This window comes from Ascaphus truei, unplaced genomic scaffold, assembly GCF_040206685.1.
Source record: "Ascaphus truei isolate aAscTru1 unplaced genomic scaffold, aAscTru1.hap1 HAP1_SCAFFOLD_1016, whole genome shotgun sequence".
NCBI classification, from domain to species: Eukaryota; Metazoa; Chordata; class Amphibia; order Anura; family Ascaphidae; genus Ascaphus; species Ascaphus truei.
In genome coordinates, this window is record NW_027453880.1 from 88,598 (window position 1) to 111,885 (window position 23,288).

The window sequence follows — 23,288 nt, forward strand, 5'->3', positions numbered from 1 at the left end:
ACACACACACACACACACACACACACACACACACACACGTGCACGCGCATTCACACAGACACGCGCGCGTGCACGGCCCTAACAGATGCCCCATGATGTCATCATTGCATGCACGCTTCAGTGCCATTACGTTCACAGCCGCTGGTGCTAGAACAGGGGCCCCTGGTAACCATGGAAACGGCGATAAGGGAGAGGGCACCGGCGTGCGACTTCACCACGCCCTCTTCCTCAGAGCGACCAATCAGCGCACGCCCGACCGGCCAGTTTAAACTCGACCAATCGGCGCCTACCTCGGGTGCATGCACAGGTGAGCAAAACGCACACGCGCGCCAAGCCCCCCAACCAAGATGGCGGCGGCAGTGTCGGTTAGAGCGGAGAGTAGCCTGGCCTGGCCCGGGGCAGAGGAGGAGACCCCCGGCCTGTGTCAGCTGGAGCCGCGTGAGATCCAGAGCAGGGTGGAGAGGACCAGGAGGGAAGTGAGGAACCGGAGGAAGATCCTGATCAAAGGGCTGCCCGGGGACATCACTAACCAGGTGATAACTGGATATATATATATATATATATATATACACACATACACACTCATCACACTGGCTGCCTGGAGACATCACTAACCAGGTGATAACTGGAGATATATATATATATATATATATATACATACACATACACATACACACACATACACACACATCACACTGGCTGCCTGGAGACATCACTAACCAGGTGATAACTGGAGATATATATATATATATATATATACACACACATCACACTGGCTGCCTGGAGACATCACTAACCAGGTGATATATTACACACATGCACTGGAGATATATATATATATATATATATATATATATATATTACACTACACATATTACATTACACACACACACACACACACACTGGCCCAGGGACATCACTAACCAAGTGATAACCTGATATATACATGCTGCCTGCCTGGGGACATCACTAACCAGGTGATATATTACACACATGCACAGACCCTGCCTGCCAGGGGACATAGCTAACCAGGTGATATATACACACGCTTTTGAACTTTAGCTTATTAATGACCTTGAGGTTGGCATCGAGAGCAAAGTCTCCATCTTAGCTGCTGATACTAAATAGTGTAAGGTAGTAGAATCGGAGCAGGATGTCATTTCTCTCCATAAGGACCTGGAGAGACTGGCAACTTGTGCAGGTAAATGGCAGATGAGGTTTAATACAGATAAATGTAAGGTTATGCATTTGGGAAACAAGAAAATAAACAGGCGACTTGCAAATTAAATGGGGATAAATTGGGGGAATCCTTGATGGAGAAGGATTTAGGAGTGCTTGTAGACAGCAGGCTTAGCAATAGTGCCCAAAGTCATGCAGTAGCTGTTAAGGCAAACAAGATCTTCTCTTGCATTAAACGGGCAATGGATGGAAGGGAAGTAAACATAATTATGCCCCTCTACAAAGTACATTAGTAAGACCACACCTTGAATATGAAGTACAATTTTGGGCACCACTCCTTAGAAAAGACATTATGGAACTAGAGAGAGTGCAGAGAAGAGCCACCAAATTAATAAAGGGGTTGGACAATCTAACTTATGAGGAGAGGCTAGCTAAATTAGATTTGGTTACATTGGAAAAGGGGTGTCTAAGGCCGCGCTTATAGTGATGATGCGACGTCGCGGCAAAAAAAATGTATTGCCGCCGTCACGTGCACTTATAGTAGGAACAGAGTGACGGCTTGGTCGTGATCGCTGGAAGTAAAGTCAATTTGATTTTTCCCGCGACCGTAGCGTGATGTCACCGGCATGTCGCTGGTGACGGCACGATAAGCACAGACTAAGAGGGGATATGATCACTATATACAAATATATATTCGGGGACCATACAAGGCGCTTTGAAAAGGACTATTCATCCCACAGGCAGTACAAAGGACTCGGGGGCATGCCATGAGGTTGGAGGATAGATTTCACCAGCAACACAGGAAAGGGTTCTTTACAGTAAGGGCAGTTAGTGTGGGATTCATTACCCATGGAGACTGTGATGGCAGATACAATATCTCTCTATATATATTTCTTCAAAAAAGGTTGGACATCTTTTTAGAAAGGAAAGGTATACAGGGATATACCAAATAATAAACATGAATGATGTTGATCCAGGGAGTAATCCGATTGCCAATTATTGGAGTCGGGAAGGAATTTATTTTCCCCTTATGAGATATCATTGGATGATGTGTCACTGGAATTTTCTGTTTGCCTTCCTCTGGATAAAAATACTGTATGTACGGATATAGGATAAGTATTTGTCATCTAAATTTAGCATAGGTTGAACTTGAGGGGCGCATGTGTGTTTTAAAAAAAAAAAAAAAAAAAATTCCCAACCTCATCTACTATGTAGCTATGTAACTGGGGCTGACCCTTTAACCCATTAAACACATCCCTGTCATTAGGTAACTTGGCTCCTACGTGGGACTGACCCATTAAACACGTCCCTGTCATTAGGTCACTTTGCTCCTACGTGGGACTGACCCTTTAACCCATTAAACACGTCCCTGTCATTAGGTCACTTTGCTCCTACGTGGGACTGACCCTTTAACCCATTAAACACGTCCCTGTTATTAGGTCACTTTGCTCCTACGTGGGACTGACCCTTTAACCCATTAAACACGTCCCTGTCATTAGGTCACTTTGCTCCTACGTGGGACTGACCCTTTAACCCATTAAACACGTCCCTGTCATTAGGTCACTTTGCTCCTACGTGGGACTGACCCTTTAACCCATTAAACACGTCCCCGTCATTAGGTCACTTTGCTCCTACGTGGGACTGACCCATTAAACACGTCCCTGTCATTAGGTCACTTTGCTCCTACGTGGGACTGACCCTTTAACCCATTAAACACGTCCCCGTCAGGTCACTTTGCCCCTACGTGGGACTGTCCCTTTAACCTATTAAACACGTCCCTGTCATTAGGTCACTTTGCTCCTACGTGGGTCTGACCCTTTCGCACCGTTGCATGTCCCATCGCTGCTCTCTGCTGCCCTTTTGTCTGCATTTCTGTCAGTCTCGTGATTGAGCACGTGTGCTCCTTTTCAGGGCCTCTGACAATCCAGATCCTGCCCGAATTGCCGCCCCCCCCCCCCAATCGGTCAGTGTCTGACCGTCACAACTTCACCTTCTCTCCCCCCCCCCCCCACATACCTCAGTCTAGAAACACAACGCCAGATCTGTGTTTAGAACCCCCCCCCCCCCAATCAGCCCTTATTAGTCATGTATGTGTAAGCTTATTGATATAGTGCAGCTTTATAATGACAATAAGCAAGGATGCTTCATAAGGCAAATGGAGGCCCTGCCCTGGAGGGCTCACACCCTAACTTGTGTTGGGCGAGTTGTACAGAGTAAGAGTAACAGGGCATTTATTACAAGGGCAGTCGGAGGTCAACGGCTGCTGGAGCCAGTAGTGTCAATGTAAATAATTGAGGTGCTTTTTAAGAGGTGGATTTTCAGCTGGCCTTTGAATGCGGAAGGTGAAGGCGCTTGGCGAATATTGAGTGGACGGGCGATCCGTAGGTAGGGAGAGTTCCGTGCGCTTGCGGAAGCACAGGTCTTAGGGGAATTTAAAATTCCCCCGCTTGCCGGCGAGACAGGCCGGTCACGTGAGCGGTTCGCCCAATGAGGGTGAACCAGCTCCGTGACGTCACTGGCCCGCCCCCTGACAGCTGCTGAGAGCGCGTGAAGTAAGCAACCGCAAGGCCAGGGAAAGCACCCGCTTTCCCTGAGCCTCAGCGAGTAAGCAGGGAGCCTGTCCGAGGCCTTAGATATTACTTGCTCTTAATACCATTGGTAATGAGTTTTAATACAGTGAGCATCCTGTGATTTCTATAGCACGGTTTAGCTCACTTCTCCAACAGTGCCTGTTTGGGACAATTTGGTGCCAATGTTCCCAGCAGTTTGAGCTGCAAACTGTAACGTTGATGTCACGTTGGTGAAATAAGGATACATTGTAGCTGCTGAGTTACACTGACTGAAGGATTTGAATGGAACTGAAAGGCGGCCATTTAGCGAACCCTGGGAAGCAGGATCTCTTTGCGACTCGATCGGCAGCTTAGCCAATTCGTTTTCAGTAAAGGTAACCATAGGCGGTATATATAAAAACAAAAATATATATATGTTTTTTTTAATTAAGTGCCGCTTGGATTGCCTCAAGTTTGAGACAAGGATGGGCCATCCAGGTAGAGATTGTTGATGGGGGGCAACCTTCAATTTTTGGTGTGTGGATAAATCTAATCAGTGAGGAGCGGAAAGTGGAGTTGAGGTCACCCATGGTAGGTATGGTATGTATGTCCCTAAAACAGCTTGGAGGTACACCAAAGTAACCCGCGGAGCTGTTTGCAAGAGACACGTAGCAATTTCCATGGGTTGGCAATACACGTTAAGTGGTTAGGCATAGAACCTTTTCTACATAATCTGTTTTCAAAAGGTATTTACCCCTTAAACTATAATTAACGGCATAATTTTTTTTTAAAAATTGGCAGTGATATGTTTTTAAGGGGTCAGTCCGTCCTAGGGGCAAAGTGTACTAATGGCAGTGACATGATTAAGGGGTCACTCCCTCCTAGGGGCAAAGTGTACTAATGGCAGTGACATGGTTAAGGGATCAGTCCGTCCTAGGGGCAAAGTGTACTAATGGCAGTGACATGGTTAAGGGGTCAGTCCCTCCTAGGGGCAAAGTGTACTAATGGCAGTGACATGGTTAAGGGGTCAGTCCCTCCTAGGGGCAAAGTGTACTAATGGCAGTGACATGTTTAAGGGGTCAGTCCCTCCTAGGGGCAAAGTGTACTAATGGCAGTGACAGGGTTAAGGGGTCAGTCCCTCCTAGGGGCAAAGTGTACTAATGGCAGTGACATGTTTAAGGGGTCAGTCCCTCCTAGGGGCAAAGTGTACAAATGGCAGTGACAGGGTTAAGGGGTCAGTCCCTCCTAGGGGCAAATTGTTCTAATGGCAGTGACATGTTTAAGGGGTCAGTCCCTCCTAGGGGCAAAGTGTACTAATGGCAGTGACATGATTAAGGGGTCAGTCCCTCCTAGGGGCAAAGTGTAGTAATGGCAGTGACATGGTTAAGGGATCAGTCCCTCCTAGGGGCAAAGTGTACTAATGGCAGTGACATGATTAAGGGATCAGTCCCTCCTAGGGGCAAAGTGTACTAATGGCAGTGACATGTTTAAGGGGTCAGTCCGTCCTAGGGGCAAAGTGTACTAATGGCAGTGACATGGTTAAGGGGTCAGTCAGTCCCTCCTAGGGGCAAAGTGTACAAATGGCAGTGACAGGGTTAAGGGGTCAGTCCCTCCTAGGGGCAAATTGTTCTAATGGCAGTGACATGTTTAAGGGGTCAGTCCCTCCTAGGGGCAAAGTGTACTAATGGCAGTGACATGATTAAGGGGTCAGTCCCTCCTAGGGGCAAAGTGTAGTAATGGCAGTGACATGGTTAAGGGATCAGTCCCTCCTAGGGGCAAAGTGTACTAATGGCAGTGACATGGTTAAGGGGTCAGGCTCTCCTAGGGGCAAAGTGTTCAAATGGCAGTGACAGGGTTAAGGGGTCAGTCTCAGTGTTTTCTTTAATTTAAACCATATTCTGACCGCGTTATTTAAAAATCTTTTTAAATGCGCATTTGCAGTGTGTTGCAGGCCTAATATTTGCTGTGCTTTTTTTTTCATAGGAGGTCCATGATCTTTTGGGTGACTATGCGTTGAAATACTGTTTTGTCGATAAGTACAAAGGCACAGGTAAGGCACAGTTCTGCTAGCTCCCTTCTCCCTGTATCACTGTCACCCTGCGGTGGGAGGGACAGACTCCATGTCTCATAGCTCCCTCCTGTCACCCTGCCGTGGGAGGGATATACTCCTCGTCCCATGTCTTTCCATAACCCCCGCTCCCCCTCTCCCTCCTTCAGCTTTCGTGACCCTCCTTAACGGCGAGCAGGCGGAATCTGCCATCCGCCGCTTCCACCAGACCCGCCTGCGGGAGCGGGAGATCTCCGTGCAGCTGCAGCCCATGGACGCCCTCCTGTGCATCGCCAACTTGCCCGACGGCTACACCCAGCAGCAGTTCGAGGAGCTCGTCCGTCCCTTCGGCAACATGGAGCGCTGCTTCCTGGTGTACAGCGAGACCACCGGCCACCCCAAAGGCTACGGCTACGTGGAGTACATGAAGAAGGACTCGGCGGTGCGGGCCAAGTCGGACTTGCTGGGCCGGCAGCTGGGCTTCCGCACCCTGTACGTCCACTGGTCGGACGTCAGCCAGCTGAGCTACGAGCTGGTGCACTCGCGCTGCCTGTGCGTGTCGCAGCTGAGGGAGTGCGAGGCGGGCGAGCTGCTGGAGGCCTTCAATGTCTATCCCCCCTCCTTCTGCCAGGTAAGCGGAGCAGGAAGAGGACTCTCTCTGATCGTTGTGCTCAGAGGGTTGGTTGGCTGGGCGCTTGGTTGGTTGGCTGGGCGCTTGGTTGGTTGGCTGGGCGCTTGGTTGGTTGGCTGGGCGCTTGGTTGGTTGGCTGGGCGCTTGGTTGGTTGGCTGGGCGCTTGGTTGGTTGGCTGGGCGCTTGGTTGGTTGGCTGGGCGCTTGGTTGGTTGGCTGGGCGCTTGGTTGGTTGGCTGGGCGACGCCTTACTTGTGGTTTAAGTTGTCTCTCATTGGTCATGGTGTATGTTGCCGAGCCGGGAACCCACGATCTTACATTGAACACCTGAACCCACTGCGCTAAACTCCTTGCCTTGCTTTCTACTCTTTGAAGTGGGAGGTCAGCGCCAACACCTAGTGCCCCCCTGGGGCAAGTCTGGCTACTGAAGACGAAGGGTTGGCTTGCGAGTTGCTGACCCGGCCTGTGTCTGTTCTCCCTTTTCAGCTTGCGTACGGGCAGGACGGTCACTTCAAGGGCTTCGCCGTCATGGAATACGACTCCACGGAGGTGGCGGAAATCGTCCAGGAGCAGATGGACGGGGCCGAGGTGGCGGGTAGCGTGGTCCGGGTGTCCTTCTGCGCACCCGGCCCCCACGGGAGGAGTATGCTGGCCGCGTTGATAGCAGCACAAGGAATGGGGACGCAGGTAGAAGGGATTCACTGTCGCAGGGTGACAGACAGGAGGGAGCTTTGGGATATGGAGTCTGTCCCTCCCCCCGCAGGGTGACACAGACAGGAGGGAGCTTTGGTATATGGAGTCTGTCCCTCCCCCCGCAGGGTGACACAGACAGGAGGGAGCTTTGGTATATGGAGTCTGTCCCTCCCCCCGCAGGGTGACAGACAGGAGGGATCTATGGGACATGGAGTCTGTCCCTCCCATCGCAGGGTGACAGTGACACAGACAGGAGGGAGGTATAGGACATGGAGTCTGACGGTGACACAGCCCTATTGATTTTTCAGTAGCAATGACACCGATGAAATCTCTTTTTAAGGCGCTAAATCGCGGGAATGGTCTTCTCCCAGAACCCAACATCCTTCAGATCCTAAACAGCCTGGGGGCTTCCGCTTCCCTACAGCTCCTGCTGAACCCTCTGCTCCACGGGGCAGCCGGGAGCAAACAAGGTAACTATGGGACCGTCCAACCAATGCTGCGACGGCTGTATCGCGCGCCGCCACCGGCACTATAATCGCGGCCCAACTCGGCAGCTACAATGTATCCTGGTATTACTAAGGCAACATTCACTATTGTTACAGTTTGCAGCTCTAACTGCTGGGAACACTGGCAACAAATGATCACAGACAGGAAAGTGTTGCAAAGATCTTGCACTGCTTGGGGAGGTGGGGCTAAAACCTGCTATAGAAATCACAGGGATGCTCAGTGTATTAAAATGGCATTACGAGTTGAATGAAAAGTCGCTATCTAATTTGGTTCCAGTGCTAATCAAATACAACAGAGTGCCGGGCCGGTGCTGTGACATGTTGCCGGTGCACCCCTCCGGGAATAGGCTGTTGTACTATCGGGGTGTCTTTTGGAAGCTGAAATTGGGTATTCTGACATCTAGAGGGGATCAGTCGTGTGATGTAGTTTAGGCCGGACGTGCTAAATATGTTGACCGTTGTGTTATTTGTAGGGATCCTAGGAGCAGCTCCGACTCTGCGTATGCTGGCTAACCCAGCCATCTCCACTGCCCTCCTACAGCTCCTACTGCAGGCTCCGACACAGCAGGTACAGGCTGCCCGTCATTGGGTCACTCAGCTCCTACGTGGGACTGACCCTTTAATCCATTAAACACGTCCCTGTCATTAGGATACTTTGCCCCTACGTGGGACTGACCCATTAACCCATTAAAAACGTCCCTGTCATTAGGATACTTTGCCCCTACGTGGGACTGACCCTTTAACCCATTACACACGTCCCTGTCATTAGGTCACTTTGCCCCTACGTAGGACTGACATCTCTGTTTGGAATAAGTGTGTGATTTATTTATTTTTTCTCCCAATATGTATATGTCCCACATTGTCTCACATTTATACATATATATTTTCCTCTTGCAGAAACCTGGTATACTGGGAGATTCCCCTCTAGTCTCCTTATATGCCGCTTTGGGTTTAACACCCCAGCCTACCCCCACACCTGGCAAAAAACTCCTGGCAGATCTAGGACTGGGTAACGTATTCTGTCATGTGTATATATTTATTTCCCTTGGTTACGTTATGGTGGGTTAAAAACAAAAGTGACACAAACCCTCCACAGTAAAGCATTTAGCACATTTAGTGTGTGCTCATTTGCATGTCTTAGACAGGTCTGCAACCCCGCCTTTCACCATTATCACCCCAGACACAGCACTTCCAGTGCAACAAGGGATTCTGGGGAATAACATGCAAATGAGCACACAGTGCCACCTTTTGCTTCAACACCATATGACATGGTTCCCTATAAGCTTATGCTTCCTGCATTGCGCAGCTTTTAAGCACAGCCAGGGTTAAGATGCATAGCCAGTAAACCTACCCACAGACACTGTTTCCACCTTTTGGGTCTCATCAGTGTGAGGCTGGTTACACTGGCTTTGTAATTTGAAGCTTGGATAGGTTTCACCACACATTAGTTACGTTATGGTGGGTAAAAAAAAGTGACAAAAATCCTCAGTAATATTTCCATTTGCTGTATGCTTTACTGTGGAGGGTTTTTGTCACTTTTTTTTAATTATTTTTTTACCCACCATAAGTTAACTAAGTATCGTGACACCCATTATACATATTGTATACATATTCATGTGCATGTATGAGGGCTCAAAAAGTCCCCAAAAAGACAGTGCATCAAAAATAAAGGAAGGCTATAATATAATATATATAATAATGAAAAATAAACGAGTTCCTGTGTGAAGGGGGAAAAAAACAATCAGAACAGCACATCAGTGAGTCACAATGCAGCTAATTTGTGGGTGATATATATAATGAATCCTATTTGGTGAGTGAAAAGACCAGGGTCGTCAATTATAATAGCCCTGTCTATATCACAAACACTTAGTAACCCAGCCAGGGTATAAATGTGATAACAGTGACTCACATAGTTGATGCTGCAAGCGGTTCCACTTATCTCGCGTGCCTCACGTAGCGAAGATGAAGTGAGGGTAGAAGTCCATGGAGGAAACAACGGAGCACAGCCAGGGTCCAGTCGCAATCCAAATAACGTGGGAGCAACAATGAAAAATTCGGGTGGAAAAAGATTTCTTAAATTGGTGTACACATGCTGTAGAGCAGGTCTAACGCGTTTCGCGCTGCAACAGCGCTTTGTCAAAGAGAGTATGGGTACGGATCTGTGTACTGATTCAAATGGCATATCCTATGGTGAACCTGCCAAACGCCAATGGCGCTGGATGAATCTCGTGTGCAAACAATAGAGTTTCAGTCAGATGAGCACCGGAATTTGGTTGTTGCTCCCACGTTATTTTGACTGGACCCTGGCTGTGCTCCGTCGTTTCCTCCTATGGACTTCTAACTACATATTCACGTGTATGAGCTAAATTATTAGATTATATCATGTAAGATTTCCATCTGATATTGACCGTTGGCTGCCCCCCCCCCTCCCCTCCTTGGGCACCCTGGGCCCCCCTTTTTTGGGATAGACCCAATAAAAAGTCAACAATCAAATGGGGGTCTTGAGGTTTTTACAGCAGATGGGAAATGGGCCGAGTGGTTATCTGCCGTCCAAACTGTTTGTCATCCGCCTTCGCGGGACAAGGGTGATTTTAAATGTGGAGGTACCGATGGCACCTTAAAGCTTAAAGGGGATAACACAGTGAGCTCCCCCCCGCCCCCCTTCTTGATGCTGCGTCGCCGGTCTGTTTATATATTTGTATTCACTGCCAGAGAGAACCAATGGTCCTTGCCGGCCGCACCCCAGGGTGAAGCCCCCTGGAGGCCAAGCGCTGAACTTCTCCTCTTTGTGTTCTGTCTCTTGCAGGCGGTTCTCTCCCTCCAGTGGGTCTGCCCTCCGACCTGGGCGCCTCCTCCTTGCAACCCTTCCTAGGACAGCCGGGGTCCGAATGGGACAGTGGACCGGGGTCCGACTGGGACAGCGGGCCTGGATCGGAGTGGGGGAGCGGGCAGGGCTCGCCTCCGATGTTGGGCCCTATGCTGAGTGGACGGCCGAAGCAGGGAGAGACCGGGGTGAGAGGATGGTCACTTCCACGTAGGAGGGACTGTCCCCTTAATCATGTCACTGCCATTAGTACATGTTGCCCCTAGGAGGGACTGACCCCTTAATCATGTCACTGCCATTAGTACACTTTGCCCCTAGGTGGGACTGTCCCCTTAATCATGTCACTGCCATTAGTACACTTTGTCCCTAGGAGGGACTGACCCCTTAACCATGTCACTGCCATTAGTACACTTTGTCCCTAGGAGGGACTGACCCCTTAACCATGTCACTGCCATTAGTACACTTTGTCCCTAGGAGGGACTGACCCCTTAAACATGTCACTGCCATTAGTACACTTTGCCCCTAGGAGGGACTGACCCCTTAACCATGTCACTGCCATTAGTACACTGGTGATGCTGTGAGAGGATTTGCCTCATTAGACCTCTCATTCTATACTGGGAATCCAACGCTGGTCTTCCTTGCAGGTGTCTCTCCTGGGAAACCCTCCTAGAGACAGGAACATTCACTCCGGTCCCTTCATGGACTTCCATGGGAGGATCTCCAACGTGGGACCTATAGGTACGAGAGCAGCAGGGGGAGCGAGATCTGCACCAGTTAACCTCCCAGCTGGTTAAAATGGTATCTGTACCTTTAAAAAAAAAAATCATCCAACCCCATGGTTGATAGCAGAGGGTCTCCAGAGATTAACAGTGTTTGTTGCAGCTCTGGGGACCACCTGCTTCCGTTGTAGGGGGCACCGGTATTTCTGTTCAGTTTAAAGGTCCCGGCGGGCCAATAGGAAGCCTTTTTTTTTTGGTGCCAGGCATGTATCTTTGAAAACTGGGTCTCCTTCTTCAAAACGTGGGGTGGGGGGGCGGAATCCGAAAGTGTACTCTACAGGCTCCTTTAAAACTGTCACCCTCATCCGAAATACTCCTGCCCTGAAGAGCTTCCACTCTAATTCTGGTATCCGAAGCACTTCTCACATGGGGGGGGGGGGGGGGTTGAGCTGGGTTCACATTACCACAAAGCTGCGGCCTCGGCCCATGAGGTGTCTGGGTCAGTGGTTGGGATGTCTGATCTAATACATGTTTTTGGATCCCATCCTGCAGGCGCTTCCAACAAGCCGGGGCCTTTTAAACAGAAGTGTTTGGGCGCGGGCAGCAGGAACACTCGCCCTTCCATGCAGGACCCCATGCTGACGCCCGCCGGGGGGTACCCGTACGACTACCAGACGGTGAGGATGGGGTTTCTAATTGGGGTGGGGTGATTAGATGGCCCAGAGGTTTGTGCTGCACTGGGAGGGGCAGACTCCATGTCCCATAGCTCCCTCCTGTCTGTGTCACCCTGCGGGGGGAGGGACAGACTCCATGTTCCATAGCTCCCTCCTGCCTGTGTCACTGTGTCACCCTGCGGGGGGAGGGACGGACTCCGTGTCCCATAGCTCCCTCCTGTCTGTGTCACTGTGTCACCCTGTGGGGGGAGGGACAGACTCCATGTCCCATAGCTCCCTCCTGTCTGTGTCACTGTGTCACCCTGCGGGGGGAGGGACAGACTCCATGTCCCATAGCTCCCTCCTGTCTGTGTCACTGTGTCACCCTGCGGGGGGAGGGGCAGACTCCCTGTCCCATAGCTCCCTCCTGTCTGTGTCACTGTGTCACCCTGCGGGGGGAGGGACAGACTCCATGTCCCATAGCTCCCTCCTGTCTGTGTCACTGTGTCACCCTGCGGGGGGAGGGACAGACTCCATGTCCCATAGCTCCCTCCTGTCCGTGTCACTGTGTCACCCTGCGGGGGGAGGGACAGGCTCCATGTCCCATAGCTCCCTCCTGTCTGCGTCACTGTGTCACCCTGCGGGGGGGGGGAGGGACAGACTCCGTGTCCCATAGCTCCCTCCTGTCTGTGTCACTGTGTCACCCTGCGGCGGGAGGGACAGGCTCCATGTCCCATAGCTCCCTCCTGTCTGTGTCACTGTGTCACCCTGCGGGGGGAGGGACAGACCCCATGTCCCATAGCTCCCTCCTGTCTGTGTCACTGTGTCACCCTGCGGGGGGAGGGACAGACTCCATGTCCCATAGCTCCCTCCTGTCCGTGTCACTGTGTCACCCTGCGGGGGGAGGGACAGGCTCCATGTCCCATAGCTCTCTCCTGTCTGTGTCACTGTGTCACCCTGCGGGGGGAGGGACAGACTCCATGTCCCATAGCTCCCTCCTGTCTGTGTCACTGTGTCACCCTGCGGGGGGAGGGACAGACTCCATGTCCCATAGCTCCCTCCTGTCTGTGTCACTGTGTCACCCTGCGGGGGGAGGGACAGACTCCATGTCCCATAGCTCCCTCCTGTCTGTGTCACTGTGTCACCCTGCGGGGGGAGGGACAGACTCCATGTCCCATAGCTCCCTCCTGTCTGTGTCACTGTGTCACCCTGCGGGGGGAGGGACAGACTCCATGTCCCATAGCTCCCTGCTGTCTGTGTCACTGTGTCACCCTGCGGGGGGAGGGACAGACTCCATGTCCCATAGCTCCCTCCTGTCTGTGTCACTGTGTCACCCTGCGGAGGGAGGGACAGACTCCATGTCCCATAGCTCCCTCCTGTCTGTGTCACTGTGTCACCCTGCGGGGGGAGGGACAGACTCCATGTCCCATAGCTCCCTGCTGTCTGTGTCACTGTGTCACCCTGCGGGGGGAGGGACAGACTCCATGTCCCATAGCTCCCTCCTGTCTGTGTCACTGTGTCACCCTGCGGGGGGAGGGACAGACTCCATGTCCCATAGCTCCCTCCTGTCTGTGTCACTGTGTCACCCTGCGGGGGGAGGGACAGACTCCATGTCCCATAGCTCCCTCCTGTCTGTGTCACGGTGTCACCCTGCGGGGGGAGGGACAGATTACATGTCCCATAGCTCCCTCCTGTCTGTGTCACTGTGTCACCCTGCGGGGGGAGGGACAGGCTCCATGTCCCATAGCTTCCTCCTGTCTGTGTCACTGTGTCACCCTGCGGGGGGAGGGACAGGCTCCATGTCCCATAGCTTCCTCCTGTCTGTGTCACTGTGTCACCCTGCGGGGGGAGGGACAGACTCCATGTCCCATAGCTCCCTCCTGTCTGTGTCACTGTGTCACCCTGCGGGGGGAGGGACAGACTCCATGTCCCATAGCTACCTCCTGTCTGTGTCACTGTGTCACCCTGCGGGGGGAGGGACAGACTCCATGTCCCATAGCTACCTCCTGTCTGTGTCACCGTGTCACCCTGCGGGGGGAGGGACAGACTCCATGTCCCATAGCTCCCTCCTGTCTGTGTCACTGTGTCACTGTGTCACCCTGCGGGGGGAGGGACAGGCTCCGTGTCCCATAGCTCCCCCCTGTCTGTGTCACTGTGTCACCCTGCGGGGGGAGGGACAGACTCCATGTCCCATAGCTCCCTCCTGTCTGTGTCACTGTGTCACCCTGCGGGGGGAGGGACGGACTCCGTGTCCCATAGCTCCCTCCTGTCTGTGTCACTGTGTCACCCTGCGGGGGGAGGGACAGACTCCATGTCCCATAGCTCTCTCCTGTCTGTGTCACTGTGTCACCCTGCGGGGGGAGGGAGATACTCCATGTCCCATAGCTCCCTCCTGTCTGTGTCACTGTGTCACCCTGCGGGGGGAGGGACAGACTCCATGTCCCATAGCTCCCTCCTGTCCGTGTCACTGTGTCACCCTGCGGGGGGAGGGACAGACTCCATGTCCCATAGCTCCCTCCTGTCCGTGTCACTGTGTCACCCTGCGGGGGGAGGGACAGACTCCATGTCCCATAGCTCCCTCCTGTCCGTGTCACTGTGTCACCCTGCGGGGGGAGGGACAGGCTCCATGTCCCATAGCTCCCTCCTGTCTGCGTCACTGTGTCACCCTGCGGGGGGGGGGAGGGACAGACTCCGTGTCCCATAGCTCCCTCCTGTCTGTGTCACTGTGTCACCCTGCGGCGGGAGGGACAGGCTCCATGTCCCATAGCTCCCTCCTGTCTGTGTCACTGTGTCACCCTGCGGGGGGAGGGACAGACCCCATGTCCCATAGCTCCCTCCTGTCTGTGTCACTGTGTCACCCTGCGGGGGGAGGGACAGACTCCATGTCCCATAGCTCCCTCCTGTCCGTGTCACTGTGTCACCCTGCGGGGGGAGGGACAGGCTCCATGTCCCATAGCTCTCTCCTGTCTGTGTCACTGTGTCACCCTGCGGGGGGAGGGACAGACTCCATGTCCCATAGCTTCCTCCTGTCTGTGTCACTGTGTCACCCTGCGGGGGGGGGGAGGGACAGACTCCGTGTCCCATAGCTCCCTCCTGTCTGTGTCACTGTGTCACCCTGCGGCGGGAGGGACAGGCTCCATGTCCCATAGCTCCCTCCTGTCTGTGTCACTGTGTCACCCTGCGGGGGGAGGGACAGACCCCATGTCCCATAGCTTCCTCCTGTCTGTGTCACTGTGTCACCCTGCGGGGGGGGGAGGGACAGACTCCGTGTCCCATAGCTCCCTCCTGTCTGTGTCACTGTGTCACCCTGCGGTGGGAGGGGCAGACTCCATGTCCCATAGCTCCCTCCTGTCTGTGTCACTGTGTCACCCTGCGGGGGGAGGGACAGGCTCCATGTCCCATAGCTTCCTCCTGTCTGTGTCACTGTGTCACCCTGCGCGGGGAGGGACAGACTCCATGTCCCATAGCTTCCTCCTGTCTGTGTCACTGTGTCACCCTGCGCGGGGAGGGACAGACTCCATGTCCCATAGCTTCCTCCTGTCTGTGTCACTGTGTCACCCTGCGCGGGGAGGGACAGACTCAATGTCCCTACAGCATTTAGTTATCAGTTCTTCAGTTTGGGGTTGACGTGAATGTGTAACTCCCATTTCCCTGTCAGGAGCTGCCCGCTCGCATGTACTCGCAGAACGGAGACCACACCGTGCCCTCCATGGGCGGATATGAGCACCGACCGAAGGTAAAATGCCCGGAGGGTGTCACCTACCTTCAGCGACGGGGATTTGAGCTCAGTGCCACTCTGACAGGGGTTACAAAAACAGCCCAGTCCTACTTCAAACACTTTAATCGCAGCAGCGGCGATACGCAATACGACTTATTCATTGAAGGTTCATTTACTAGCCTGGCAGATTTATCAATTGAAGTGATCTTTGATGGTTTGCCCACCTGGCTAGAACTGCTCGACTGGAGCGGGAGATTGTAGGAGAGGGCACGGCACGTCTAACTTATTTACGTTTAATAATTGTTGACACGAACGCACACCATCATCTTCAGCCCTTGTCGTCCCACTGGTGGATGAAGGCCTCCCCAATGATCTAGGCAGCTGCGTTTTCTGATTTTCATCTGCTAGTCTTACTTTTGGTCTTCGTCTTGGACAAAGATGGTGCTCAAATGGGTTCCGAGAGACTCGCGCATACAAACATAATTCACACAGATCTCCTCTCCAGCCCGTGTCTCCCCACTGCTGGATGAAGCCTCCCCAGTGATCTCCTAGGTCCTGCGGTTACAGACGCTCTTCTCTACGTCGCTCCCACACACGTTCTCACCCCATCCTACTTTGGTTCGTCTTGGTCTTTAAAGTCTCTCTTGGAATCCAGTAGAGAACGAGCTCTGTTCAACAATGGTCATTTCTTGCGATATGTCCGATTCGTTGCCATTTTAATTTCTTCACCCTTGTGACCGTCAGATTTTTATTTTTTCAACTTTTTAAAATTTATTTGCACATTTTATAAGCTAACAGAAAAATAAGACCGGATCCAAAGGGGCAGGGGGAGAGGTAGGTAAACACCATATAAACCTACACCTTACAGAGGTTACAGTATATATTTTAGTATATAACCTCAATGGAACAAGTCATAATACATAAATATACAGCATAGATAAATAAGGTGACAAATATTGGGCGGTGGGAAGGGGTCCCCACCATTGTAGAAACAATGTAATTAACCAGGTAGTTATTTCCCTTGATGGACCACACTGTGTAGTCCTCTGCTACCATCTCTGGTGGAGGAAGCCTCCTCCACCATAGATGAGGGCCATTTCTCCAACCCCTCCTTGGCCACACTCCGAGGCATACCAAGGCTCCCAAATCTTGGTGTTTTTATGCCGTTTTTTTCTCTCCTCTCTCATGAAGGCTAGATGTTTTTTCCATTTAAGGAGATGTGCGTTTCACCATGGCTAAGGTCGGAGCGTCCTGCTCGATGATTATGGGACATAAGGGGCTGGTCTACCTGGAAGGGCCAACCAGGGATCTACCCTTGAGTTGATACGGAGTATCGTGTTTATAAACTGAAATACCGGTTTCCAGAGGGGGACCCGTACAGGGCATGGCCACCAAATATGTGACATTGAGCCATTTTGGCCACAACCTCCTGAAGCGAGTTGGGGAATGGGCATTATATATGGCAGTTTAACCAGGGTCATACACCATCGGAAATAATTAGTAGGAATTTTCTTGAACGATGGTACTCATCGAGCTCTTTGCCACGGCTTCCCATATATTTATCTAATCCTCAGACTTCTGTTGGTTTTCGAACCTCTTCCCATATTGCTTTTGGTCGTCGTCTTTTCATATCCCTTGGAATCCAGTTGACCTTACACATAACGATTTGCAGGCCACCGCTGGCCGAAAGAAAGTTGTGTGTAGATGTCTGTATGAGATCTGTTTTATAGATAGACCTTTTTCGTTGCAGACCTCTCCTCCTGACAGATTTCGGGAACGCCCGAGCAGTAACCTGTCCGCCTCTCTGCCCCCGTTCTACCCTGGGTCTTCCTCGTCCTACTTCACCAGCGGCCTGCATGCTGGGCTCCAGCCTGCCCACCTAAACAAAGTAAGGGCCACTGCGCCTCTCGCGCTCATGACCGTCGTTTGTAAGAGCAGGCGATACCAGATCCAGTCGCTGCCAGCACTGGAGGATTCTGGGTAGAGTTATAGCAGTCGCTGAAACTTTTACATACAAGTGTAATTTAATTTCCTGAGGGAGGGGGGTAGTAGTGTTACTGCCTTTTTCTGAAGGGGGTTAATGCAATTGCCATATCTACCAAAACGTTGAATGGTTACATACCTCCGCCTGGTTCCTAAGGCGCCTCCATTGGAAACCATAGCAGGTCAATTAAAAAAATTACTTTACTTTAAAAAAAAAACAATGTTTTACTCTACTCTTTGGGTCCACTGAATTCATGATCATAAATAAGTGAAGGTACAGCTCAACCCCCTTATAACGCTGTGATGGGCGTCCAAAGAATCACATCGCGTTATAAGCGGATCGCGTTAGAAATAATGTACAATTGTATGCATTGTACAATAAAGTATTTAAGATACCAATAATCATGTTGTAAAGTATTCCTAAATATGATAATTGGGAGCCACCCTTGTATCTCGCTATAAGCGGATCCGCGTTATAACGGGGTTAAGCTGCATGTGTATCTATTTGTAGCAGCAAATAATGTCTGTGCAGATTGGAGGACAGCCTGACCACTAAAAGACACTAGCTACAATGGGAAAACACTCGGTTTCACCATATAAATATTAAGTTCGTGTTAATCGGCAGTAGTAGGGATCCCTCTTTAGCTGCCGTTTCCATGCTGTACAATACCGTGTGGTTTTTAACCTTGCTTATTTTTTCCCCCCTACTTGTTGAATTTAATGTAAAAAAAAAATTTATTTCTAAGCTGGGCCCCATACCCTGCCTTAATGACTGCGAAAGCCTCAATTGGGGGCATCACTGCTCTTCAAACGCCCTTAGCAGAGATGCTGAAGATAAGACTGCTTCACTTAGAAGTCTCGTTTTGAAGTCTGCATGTATTCCTCGGAGTGAATGTGCGAGTAAACAAGAGTTACCGCTCAAATGGCGCTCCTGCGCCGAAACCCCCCATAGAAATAGAGGGACACAACAAATAGAACCAAGGCCCAGAATAGGGACGCCAAAGAGAAGGGGAGCAATGCCCCCCCCCCACTCCCACACCTCCCCCCCCTCTCCCACTTTCTCTCTCCTTCTAACCCCGTTTCTGTTTCCATACTCACGTCACCCCGACAGCCCCCGAAGGGTCAGGGGGGGGCGTTCAGACTATCTCATTTCCCCCCCAGTTGAAAAGTAAAAACCTGGATTAGGCTGTTATATCAATTGTACCTATAATGCTGTGAAATATTGTAACAAAAAACAAGAGTTACTCTACTGCAGGCTTCGGGCCTTCCTAAAAAATGTCAAACTGTTGGGGGGGATATGAAGGTGGGTTGGCTTTACAGGGCATCACGTGGGGCTCCCTTTCATGGCGGGTCACTTTTGGAAGGTAGCGGGTTTGTCACGGTGGTTTGACTGTCGCCCTCTCCGTGTTTTTTTGGGGGTTTTTTTGCAGGCGGTCTGCAGGCCTCCCAGCAGCCCCGGAGGCGTAATGATGGTATTCGAGGATCGGAGTCCTTCGCCTGGAAACCTATTCAAAGTGAGTGCTGACGTCCCCTTAAAAAAAAAACCCCCCCAAAGTTCCGGCTTCAGTGTAAAGGGAAAAAGCACTCTGCTGCGTTACGGCTTGTCTTACACGGCAAGATTAATAGATGAGGTTGAAGAAAAGATGTATGTCCGATTCGACAGCGTTCAACGGAGTTAAGACGCTCGTCCTATAGAGCGGTGTATAGCCAATGGAAGTAAACCAATCCCAATGATGTCTCCTAAATGGGATAATTGCTGCATTCCTTCCTCGCCCTAGTAATGGCACTTATGTCTTGCATGACCCCTGCTGCCATGTTGAGTGGTTATATGGGCCTAAGGCTTGTATGAGGTCACCATGCATGAGCTCCCAACTCCAGTCCTCTGGAGCCCCCAACAGGTCAGGTTTTAAGGAAATCCCTGCTTCAGGGACAGGTGGTTCAGTCAAAAGGGGCGAGACACACTAGCTATTAATTAGATTGTAAGCTCTTCGGAGCAGGGACTCCTTTTTCTAAATGTCACTTACGTCTGAAGCACGTCTTCCGCTGTTATTTGTTATTTATACGATTGTCACGTGTATTACTGCTGTGATGCGCCATGTGCAGTAATGGTGCTATCTAAAGACACGCATATATAAAGCCTGATGTGGTGGTGGGGGGGAGGAGGGGGTTACCGGAGGCCTGGATTTGGGGAGCTCCTGGTTTTAGGGAATAGTGTGACAGTTTGGGACAAGTTATCAGGCCATTTTGCCTGCTGTCCACAAATTCATAAACCCGCTGCTGCATTAGTAAGAAAAAAGATTAAGGGTTAAAATACTTGAAGATGGCGGCAAATAAGGGTGCTAATGGGGTCTGTCGCTCCCACTGTAGGGTGACAGACAGAAGGGAGCTATGGGACATGGTGTCTGTGTTCCGTCCCAAGCTCACTGTGGCAAGTGAGTAGAGGCAGGCAGTTTAACTCACTCCTTGCAGATGCACAGTCCTTTTCTTCTGTACTTTTTATTGTAAAAACAGCAATAACAAAAACAGGGTGGGGGGGGGACTGGCAGGTAGCAAATATAAGGGAGAAGTACATTATAGTGGCTTTACCAAGTCTCTGTACGTTCTCCCTAACTACCAATTAGACTGTAAGCTCCTCAGGGCAGGGACTCCTCTTCCTTAATGTTACTTTTATGTCTAAAGCACTTATTGCCATGATCTGTTATTTATATTATCTGTTATTTATTTGATTACCACGTGTATTACTACTGTGAAGCGCTATGTACATTAATGGCGCTATATAAATAAAGACATACAATAGGCGAGTTGTGACTATTCACAATGGCTGCTGGATCCAAAAGAAAGCCTGTAAAAGCAGGAAATAGTCAGGCTGTGCCAACTAGCAGGGGGAGGAGGAGGCAGCCCAACTTACTGGTAAAAAGGGGGCGTTGCTGAGGCAACTGGCTGAGAAGCCAAGGGAAATAGGCTGCATCAGAACTGGGAAAATATACAGCGGTGTTCCAGGACACTGTCCCTCTTTGTGGGAGGTGACCCCTTCACACGTCCAACTCTCCTCCCCTTGTAAACGTTCACTAACTTATTTCTTTTTCCTTTTTATCCCTCCCAGACTCCCATCGGGGGCCACAAACGCGGCTTCTCGCACTTAATCCCTTCTCCGGAGGCCAGTCCCGAGGGCGGCTACGTGGGGCAGCATTCGCAGGGCCTGGGCGGCCATTACGCAGACTCGTACCTGAAACGCAAGAGGATATTTTAATCAGGCGGCACCTTCTCGCCGTCCCAAAGCCGTCGCCTCAACGCGCCTCCGTCATCTAAACCTTCATTACATTTTTAGCGCCTCAAGCCTTAAATTTTTTTTTTTTTTTAAATATTCTCTTAAATGGGGTGAGACCCCCACTGAGATCATCCACATTTTATCGGGTACCTCGTTATCAAAGCAGACAATGACATTTTCTAGAACGTCTCCGTTGAATGCCTTTGTTTTTTTTTTGTTTTTTTTAATTGAATTTTTTATATATAGCGTGCTGGGCTGATTTTATATATATTTTGTGTGTTTTTTCTCTCTGTTTTGCCTTTCATTTTTCTAATTTAAAAGGTGTTTTTACATGTCGTGTGTAGGTTTTTAAAACAAACAAAACAACCCATGTCTGTTGCCAAGAGGGGGAAGGGTTTAAAAGTCTTGCTTTTGACCACTTCTTCTCCCCCCCCCCCCTCCCGTATTTTGTTTTTAATTTGCAATTTTTTTGCTTCATGTCCACTTTGTACTGAAAACACAGCTCCTCGTTAAATCCTCTATCTCCCTCTGCGACAGCGGTGTACGGGATTCCATGTCCCCAAGGCTTTTCTGAGTCGGACGCTTATTTTTTTTTTATTCTCACAAAACCAAAGAGCAACACGATCATTTTCTGCGTGGTTTTGTAATGGGGGGGGTGAGGGGGGCGTCTACGCGTGTATATTTGGGTCCCTAGTATTGTAAGAATGTACGATTTTAATACCGGTTTTTATTTTTTGATTTGTGGGTTGTGGTTATGGGCAATAACTTAACCCCAAAACATGCGCCTAATTTATATTAAACCTCGAGCCGCCGCTCGTTAAGGGTAGATCCCTGAATCTTTTTGCGGGGAAGGTAAAAAATATCTATTTGTTTTAATTTTCTACATTTTCTTATATGCTGCTTTACTAACGTCTCGCACAGCCAACAAAGCGTATTTTTTATTTTATTTGAATGCTTTTTGTTTGCTAGAAATGAGCGTGGCCTCATGAACAAGACGTTACGTTTGTACAAAATGATATATATTTTGTACTGATTCCGCTGTTTGAACTGCCCCCTGAAAATCAATTCTTATTGATCAGCTGATTTTGATTTTTTTTTTTTTTTCCTTTTCTGAATTTTGCTGTAATGTGTTATTTTTTTTTTCCCCCTCCTTTTTAAAGCCACAATCTTGCGTTGTGACTTTGAGAATCAAAAGTAAAATCTATTTATAACACGACCAGGACTGTACGTGTTTTTAATAAACGTAATATTTTTGTATTTCTTTCAAACCTACGCCGTGAATCTCCATTGAAGGCTACTTTTTATTACTGGCTTAATCATCCTTGCGTTCATGTAAAGGTCTTTGTCATGAAAACGAGATTATTATTTTCCTGCGTGCACGTTTCCCGGTTTAATTCGATGTCGAACTAACTGAACTTTTCGCTGATTATCCGTTAAAAAAAAAAAGACACACTTTTTTTTTTTTTTAATTCTTTTTCTCCTGTACAGAGAAGATTCAAATTACGTGTTTACAATTTGAAATGCCCGAAACGTTTTGGATGAGATTACAAGGAAAACGTTGCAGGCGGCCATCTTTAGTGTTACCCAATGAAAAAAAAAAGTCTTTCTTGAAAGAAGCATGACACAATTTGGATAGCGCAAATGTTCTCTGCGTTACTGTCTGCTTAGAGCAAATGCTCGTTGAACTTTTTTTTTATATGGAATATACCAGATTATATAGTGAATTGGCAACACTTTTTCTAGACATCTGTGTTTTCTATGAAATGTTTTGCAATTTGAGTCACATTGCCTTAAATTGGGGGTTGGATTTTCATGTTGCTGATTTTGGTGACCTGTACACTTTTGAATATATCACTTTTTTGTTGTATACATTCAACTTACTCCTTTCTCTGTTCCGCAATGGCTTATTGCAGGGCCCTCTGTGATAGGGTTAACATTAATTTCTATTACATCGACTTTGATCACACATGGCTTTCTATATTTCACGCGGATTCTAATCGTTCTATTTCTTTAATTCTGATACGTTATGTTTTTTTTTTACTTGTTCCTGTTTTTCTTTTTAAGTTAACTTTTGTCCTAAATTTGAGTGTCGTCTGTACCATTTTGTGGGGTTTATTCTTAGAAATGCCACTTGTTTTTTTTGTAAGGAAGATGTATTTTGCAAAACCCGATCTGCTTGATTTTTGTCTTGTGGAAAAGGAGAGCGAGCTAATATATATATTTCAGATGTTTTTGGAGTGTTTTTGCAATTGAAATGATTTTAAAAGTAAAAATAATGTCAAACGGAGCAGTGTCGTGTGTCATTTCATTGGTAAGAAATACAAAGTGTTGGCTGCGGCCCCGCTAGCGCAGACCGCGCTCATGCTTGGGAGCGGTGACATCACCAGCTCTCCAAGCATGAGCGCCAGGTGTCCTGTCTATTTTGCAAGTGCGTTGGGGGGGGGGGGGGGGGGGACGACACAATTTAAAATTGCAGGAACTAAATTTGGCAAGCACTCAGCGCTGGCTTGGACACAGC

At 49.6% G+C, this 23,288-nt stretch overlaps 1 protein-coding gene across 1 annotated transcript; it reads left to right on the top strand.

Annotated features, from left to right (window-relative positions):
- Nucleotides 1–286: 286 nt before the first annotated feature.
- RAVER1 (ribonucleoprotein, PTB binding 1) lies at nucleotides 287–23,057 on the top strand. Its single transcript, XM_075581043.1, has 14 exons — nucleotides 287–533; nucleotides 5,712–5,778; nucleotides 5,946–6,406; nucleotides 6,893–7,093; nucleotides 7,440–7,569; nucleotides 8,079–8,173; nucleotides 8,503–8,614; nucleotides 10,412–10,617; nucleotides 11,074–11,167; nucleotides 11,701–11,825; nucleotides 15,460–15,537; nucleotides 17,270–17,407; nucleotides 18,933–19,016; nucleotides 20,606–23,057. Exons 1-14 carry the CDS (start codon nucleotides 348–350, stop codon nucleotides 20,750–20,752), a joined length of 2,124 nt encoding a protein of 707 aa, XP_075437158.1. The 5' UTR covers nucleotides 287–347; the 3' UTR covers nucleotides 20,753–23,057.
- The last annotated feature ends 231 nt before the right edge of the window (nucleotides 23,058–23,288 follow it).